General features: G+C 62.9%; 1 protein-coding gene across 1 annotated transcript in view; it reads right to left on the bottom strand.

Annotated features, from left to right (window-relative positions):
* Peg3 (paternally expressed 3) overlaps positions 1 to 6,918 on the bottom strand; it is a gene marked incomplete at its 5' end in the record, with an annotated part of 10,324 nt that overhangs the window by 1,276 nt on the left and 2,130 nt on the right. Inside the window, 4 exon segments of the mRNA XM_013509239.1 lie at positions 1 to 2,389; positions 2,558 to 2,650; positions 3,341 to 3,443; positions 6,029 to 6,126. Of these exon segments, the coding sequence (XP_013364693.1) occupies positions 1 to 2,389; positions 2,558 to 2,650; positions 3,341 to 3,443; positions 6,029 to 6,126 (2,683 nt within the window).

The raw sequence follows: 6,918 nt of genomic DNA, 5'->3' as shown, positions 1-6,918 counted from the left end.
CCGTCCCGACCCCCACGGCCGCTGCCCTCGGGGCCTCCCTTCCGGGGCCCGCCCAACCCCGAGGCCTGAACCGCAGTGCCTCCAGCGCAGCCCTGACCACGGGGCTTCTCCCGGGCATCAGCTGTCTGAAGGGTGCTGCCAGGGGCAGGGCACTGCCCCAACCCCCCGGGCTTGCTGCGTGCTTGCTCGTCGGCGCGCTGCTGCTGGGCACGGCTGGGCTGAGGGTCAGCAGGGGGCGAGCCGTGAGGGGCAGAGCGCTCGCCGTCTCTGCCTCCCGCGGGCTTCTGTCCGCCGAGAGCCGTCTGGCGTGCGGCGGCGTGGGCGGCGCTATGTGGGAAGGCCCTCCCGAACTGCTGACACGCACAGCGCCGCCTCCTGGGGAAAACCGGCCGCGGCTCCTCGTGCACCGGGGCGCTCACCGCAGCGGGCTCACCTCCGCCAGGCTCAAGGTCCTTCTCAGCCTGCACCTTCTGGTGCTCAGGGACGCTCGGGCTGGGCACGGCAGATTTGCCATCGGGCTTACGGTCACCGGCACTCCCTCCAGCAAGACTTCCTCGAGGTTCAGCATGGGGCTCGCCCTGTGTGACTGAGTCCTTGGAGCTGTTCTTCTCCCCGCCTTCACCGGGGTGCTCTCCGGTGGGAATCCCTGGCCTCTTCTTAGCAAGGTCTGAAGTGTCAGTGGAGGTGTCTCCCTTCTCCCCACACTCAACACGTTCACTCTCTCGGTGACGCTTCGGAGGCGTGGGAGCAGACAAGCTGGGCGTGATGGGCCTCTTGCAGCCTTTTCCTGCCCCGGTGTCCCCTTCGGAACAGACTTTCTGGTGACCAGGAACCGCAGCGCCCTGGCCGGGAGACTCTGCCGTTAGCTCTGGTTCTCTGAGCTCCGTTGAGCTGGGGCATTTCTGAGCTTCTGCTGGGGCCGGGCCGTGAGAGACAGGCTTTTCGAACGGTGTCCCCTCGAGGACACTCTCTGCCACGGGAAACCGCTGGTCTTCACTGGGCTTGGTGCCTTCGTCTTCAGGGGCTCTGGCAATGGTATGACTCTTCTGAGAGTCAGGGACGGGCACGCTGTGAACGGCAGCTTTCTCAGAACCCTTGCCTGCAAAGACGTTCTTTCGAGAGTGGATTTTCTGACGCTCGCTGAGGTCCGGGCTTGGCTTCGATGCATCGCTCCCATCTGTGGAGCCAAACACCTTCTCTCCAGTGTGGGTCTTCTGCCACCTTCTAAGTGACTGACCGGGAGCAGAGGTTTCCTCACCCACCCCACTCTCGCGGCCAGACGGGTTTCCTCGCAGGTGTATCTTCTGATGCTGTTTCAGGGATGCACTGTAAAGGAAGGCCTCCCCACACACCTCACATTCACGGATTCGCTCCCTGCCGTACACCTTCCGGAATCCACAGAGGGTCGGGCGGGGCACGCCTGGCTCCCCACGCTGGGGCTCACGCTCACGTTCCCGCTGGCATCTGCCAGCTCTGTCAGCAAGCAAGTTCCCTCTATCGTGGGTTTTCTGGTGCTCCACCAGGGCAGAGCTGCGAAGGAAGGTTTCCTTACACACCCTGCACTCGTAGAATTTGTCTTTGCCGTACATCTTCTCAAGCTCCGTGACGGTTGGGCTGGGCATCTCGGTCTCCTCGATGTCCTGAGCCTGACACTCTGCGAGATACGCGCGGGCGTGGGCTCTGCGGTGCTCCGCCAGGGCAGACGTCTGGGTGAAGGTCTCCCCACACTCCTTACACTCGAAGTGCTTCCCCCCACCCTTCTGGACCTTGCTGACAGTCACGCTGTGAATGAAGGCCTCGCCATACTCATAAAGACTCTCCCTCGTGTGCATGATCTGGTGCTCCACATACTCTGAGATGACCCCGAACGACCCCCCACACTCATCACACAGAAACAGCTTCACCCCCAAATCGAAGGGCTGTGGCCCCGAGACGGAGGGGGCGCCGGGGCTGCCCAGGCCGCTCACGCTCGTGGCTGTGCTCACCTTCCTGCCGCACACGGCGGGCTTCCTCCTGGCGCAGCCTCTGTGGCTGCCGGCCGGGTCCCGCCCAGCAGCATCGACAGGACGGTGCCTCTTTCTTTCCAGGCCTCTCCGTCTGGCGACGAGGCTGGAGATGGACCTGAAGCCTCTCCTGAACACAGTACCTCTGCCACCCCTCCCCGGGACTGCCAGCTTCCGCCTGCTGCACAACGCATCCTTCCAGCGGTCCCCCAGCGTTCTGGGGGGCCTCCGAAGCCGCTCACGGGGCCCCCGCGCTCTTCCGGCCGTGGAGCCGCCGCGGGACACACCCTTGAGGAGGCTGTCCGTGATCACTCCACAGGAAGGTTCCTCTTCACAGACTTCCAGCTGCTGGGTGGACGTTCTGGCTTCAGGTATAGTTTTCAGACCTGGGAAGAGACAAAGGTGAACACTCCCAGCCCCAAACGTGGCTACAGCGGCAGTGGGACCCGGCAGGCTGGGGGCGCGAGGTGCAGACGGCGCCTCTGGCTCGGTCTCATGGGTCACGGGCTCACCACACTCATGAAGAGTAGGTGCAGGCTCTGCCTGGTGCTCACCTTGGCTGGTGCTGGGGTAGGCATCTCTGGGGGCCCTTGACGCGCGGCCCTGTGTCATGTGGGAGTGGCGGTCGTCTTCAGCAAGTTGTACCCCTGGTCACAAGAACAACACAAGAGCTCACATTCAAACTGCAGACTGAGCTCCACCTTCCTATGAGCCACGGAACAGAAAGCAGCTCCTCTCCAGTTCCCAGGTGTCTCTAATTTCCTGTCTCAATTTCCTACTATCCATTCCCTAACCCTTCCCCGGCTGCACTTTAGTTCTCTCTACGACACCCCAAAATCTGTCAGAGACACCCATGTTCATGCATTCACTGTCTCACAGCCCCCCCTTCTTCAAGGTCTCCGTGGTCTTCCCCAGCTTCCTGATGTCGTCCCTGCCTGCTCTGCGAACACCAGAGCTCTCTGAAGCCAGCGGTCTCACAGGCTTGCAGAGCCAGTGACCCGCTCCGGCTAGAGGTCTTCGGGGGAGTGCGCAGGACAACGCAAGGTCCCATTCTAAATGTGCTGAGAAGGCTGTGCTTTCACGACCCTAGCAAAAGCGTCAACTCTGCGGCAAGAGCCAGCCCTGCACCTGTACAATGCCTTCCTCACCCAAAGCCCGACAGCTTTCTTTGAAAAACAAATCCTGGCGTTTATACCCCTGCTTGAAAATGTTCAAAGTGTCCTCATGAAAGTCCGGTTCTGTTAACCTGGACTCATCCTGCAGCTTGACTGAAAACAAGCAGGTGCCCACAGGACCCACAACTGGGCTGAGGGCACCTGGGTGCGGCAGCCACTCACCGAGGGAGAGCAGCTTCCGGTAGTTCTCCATGTTGTCCTGGATCGGGTTCTGCAGTGTCCGGTCCTTGTCGAGGCCCGTGACGTGCTGGGAGGACTCGGCATCCTAGAACAGCAAATACAGAATTCTGGATGGAGTCTGCCCCGAAGATGTCCACAGAAAACGACGCTGGTGACCGGCGCCTGAGAGGAAGTTACGCAGGAAACGCTCACGGTACTTAGGGTCCGAGTGATCCAGCCTAAGCATTACTAGGGGGCCTACGTCGTACCTACCTCGGTGCTACCCTCTGAGGCAGGTCCCAAAAACACACGACACATATTCCTTGCAGCTTGCAATTTGGTTGGAGGAAAAGCACTGAGACAATTAGAGAGCCATGAAGAGCAAGCTCGGGTTCAGATAACAAAGGCTCAACGGGCGCGTGACGCAGAGCAGCAGCCTGGGGCAGCCTGAACAGAGGGCCTCGCGTGGGCCCTGCCGGGGTGAGGCCGCAATACCCAAGGCCTGGCTGGCGGGAAGCTCTGCCTGCCCACGTGTCACACACGCACCGCATCCTCGAGGACTCAGGGCTCAAGACGCCGCCCGCCTGCGCAGAATGCGCGATGTAAACTCCCCTCCCTGCTCCCTCAATGCACAGAGGCCGTGACAGGGCGCGCCCAGGCGCAGGCTTTCCGAACAGCAGAGCAAGGGCCGGGCGCAAAGCGCCTCTGCTTTAGCTCTGCCGCTTCCACCCTAACAGGTATTTTCCCAGAAGAGGACTTAACACTGTGCACACTGCCCCCGGAGAACCTGATGTCTGCCGAGTGCAGAGGGCACACTAGAGCTTCCGGGGCGGAGGGGTGCGGGGGTGCTCAGTAGGCTCGGCTCAGAGGCCTGCAGAGGGCCCGGGATGCTCTGGCACTGGAGAGAACTAGTGTGGAAGGAAGGTGCGATCAGGCTGTGCGACCCTGGACGTGGACGCTGGAAGCTTCCTGCGCCTCTGCTCCTGGCTGTCAGAGGCGCAGAGACCAAGCCTGCGTGCCTTGCAAGCAGGGCCGTGAGGGAAGAGTTCCTGCAGTGTGGTGTGTGTTCGCACGGGAAGACAAATTATGTAAAGAAAGGTGGACTTTTTTTGTATCGGGAATCAAACTCAGGACCCTGCGCTTACCAGGCAGGCGCTTGTGCCGCTGAGCTATTTCCCTGGCCCAGACAGACTCTGGATATTAACTTTACAGCAGTTCTGCTAGAAACAGGTACACAGACGTAGCAACATGAAAAATAGTCCACAAAAAAAAGGGAGGGTTCTGAGAGCGAGGTGCACCTGCTCCGGAGGAGAGGCGCAGCGCCAGGGCCGGGGAGCCTCCCCTAGCGCCGAACTGAAACCCAGCGCAGGGGAGGAAACGGGCAGAGGTGGGAATGAATCTCCTTCTGGGTCCCGCCGGGGGTTCCCGAACAGCGAGCACTGACGCGGGAGGCCCCGCAGGCGGCCCAATGACCACCGTTTCTGCTGCAGCGGGTGGCCCTGCCGGCCAGCGGGCCTCTTGGGGCAGCAGGGCAGGGTCCGTTTGTTGTACTAATAAGAGCGCGCCGGGCACGAAGGCTGTCCGTGGTGCCACAGACAGGCCCAGAGCCGGCAGAGCAGCTGAGTGGGGGCGCTGGCAGGACGAGGCGCACAGCCAGAGGGCCCGGCAGACGGGCAACTGTTCCCGTGTTCTCTCCTTCTGCCCGGTCTGGGTAGTGAGCGCACGCTCAGCTCTGCGCTGCTCCGATGAAGCGCGGAGGCGCGCCGACCGAGGTTCCCGCTCCTCAGCGCAGCGGCAGTGCCCACACCGCTGGCCGGGGCGGGCGTCCTCAGCGTGGCATCACCTCCGAGTGGGCTGCAGTCGAGTGCGGGGCGAGAGGCCCAGGCGCACGGCGGTGCCGACAGGGACCCGAGGGCAGGGGGCACTGTGCTCCGCCCGCCTCGGAGGCCTCCGCACAGCCAGCCGCCCTCCCCGCCACACGGAGCCACGGGAGCCAGCGGCGCCCAGACCTGCAGACACCGCACGCGCAGGGGACGGGCCTGGCCCTCACCCACGGCCGAGGAAGGGCCACAGAGTCTGATGACCGGGACACCGGTGACCAGGCCCCTGCCCCTCAGCCGCCACCCGCCTCCTCCTGGAGGTGCCAGCCGGCTGGGCCTCCTCTCGGTCGCTGTGTGCAGGCCTCTGCCTGCGCTTCCCTGGCGCCCTGGCCCAACACCCACACCGTTCCTGCGGTAAGTGTTAGGCTCGGAGACCGATTCACATGGGGAGACTGAGGCTCGGGGTGGACCGCACAGCTGGCGGGAGACAGGCCAGGCCTCGAGCCCCGTCGTCCTTGGCTCCCAGCCCCGCTCTCCCTGCCAGGCTGCCCTGAGACACGCCGCCTTCCTGGCTCCCGGTTCTGGGGACCAGAGAGCCTCCCCGCCTGGCAGGACCGGCCATGTCACCAGCCTACCCAGGGACACACGTGCGGATGGGCAAGAGCTCCTGACCGTGTGAACAACACACAAGACAGGCGGCAGTGACCACAGCTGCTGGCCACCTGCGGGGACGGACGGGCTCCTCCCAGGACTGAGGGGGCTCGTGACCACCGCGGGAGTCTAGGGCAGATGGACACAGTGCTGGGGTGCACAGAGGCATCTCTGCCAGGACAGGGACGGCTTTCTGAGAAGCGGGGAAGCCTGCGCGTACCTGGGGTAGGGGCTCGGAGTCCACGGCGCCCCCGTCGTCATCTCTGTCCTCCTCAAAGCTCGTGTTTGCTGTCACAGGAAGGGACAGGTCCTGCAGCCCTGGGAAGGAATGGTGTCAGGAGGGGCCAGCCCAGGCCAGCTCGGCACGGGAAGAGCGCCAGGGGGAATCCAGGGCCTTGCTGCATGCGAGGGCGGCGGCTGCACCACCCCGGCCAGTCAGGGAGGCCCCGGCCTGACACGAGATTAACCCGAGGCAGTGACTGCAGCACAAGCCCCGCAGGGCACTGCCAGCGTTGGCCTCAGGCCCCTCACGGGGACCACACGGCCTTCTCTGGTCCTGACTCTGCAGCTCCCTCTGCCTCTGCAGCGTCCTCCAAGCCCCGGAGGAACACAGGGGACCACTAGTGGCCAGACACCGATACAGCAGCTCCTAATTCGCCCATCAGGGCAGAAGCCCGGGGCCTGGCCTTCCCACACCTGCAGGCTGCAGTCACAGCCGTCCCTCACTAGTTACCATGGTTACAGTGTGTTCCTGTTTCATGATTACATTCTCTCCGTGGCACTTTACCCAAGTTTTTAATTTTTGCAGCAGGGCAGTCTTTCATACAGCAACTTCAAGTTCAAAAAAAAAGCACCAGCATAAGAAACATCTCGAGTGAACCATGGCAGAGAGGGCAGAAACTACGCAGCTGGGCCTCCTGGGAGGGCTGAAGAGGAGGAACCGTGGACAAGCTCCGGAAGAACTGAGCACAACCAAACTGAGGGGCAGGGGTGCGGAGGCCCTGGGCCCAGAGCACATGTGTGGGGTGCAATGTGTGAGGGGCAAGTTTATGGGGCACAGGTGCATGGGGTGCAGGTGCTACGAGGTGCAGGTGCGTGGGGTGCAGGTGC

This window comes from Chinchilla lanigera, unplaced genomic scaffold (genome assembly GCF_000276665.1).
Source record: "Chinchilla lanigera isolate Chin_1 unplaced genomic scaffold, ChiLan1.0 scaffold00166, whole genome shotgun sequence".
Taxonomy (NCBI): domain Eukaryota; kingdom Metazoa; phylum Chordata; class Mammalia; order Rodentia; family Chinchillidae; genus Chinchilla; species Chinchilla lanigera.
This window is presented reverse-complemented; position numbering and strand designations above follow the sequence as displayed.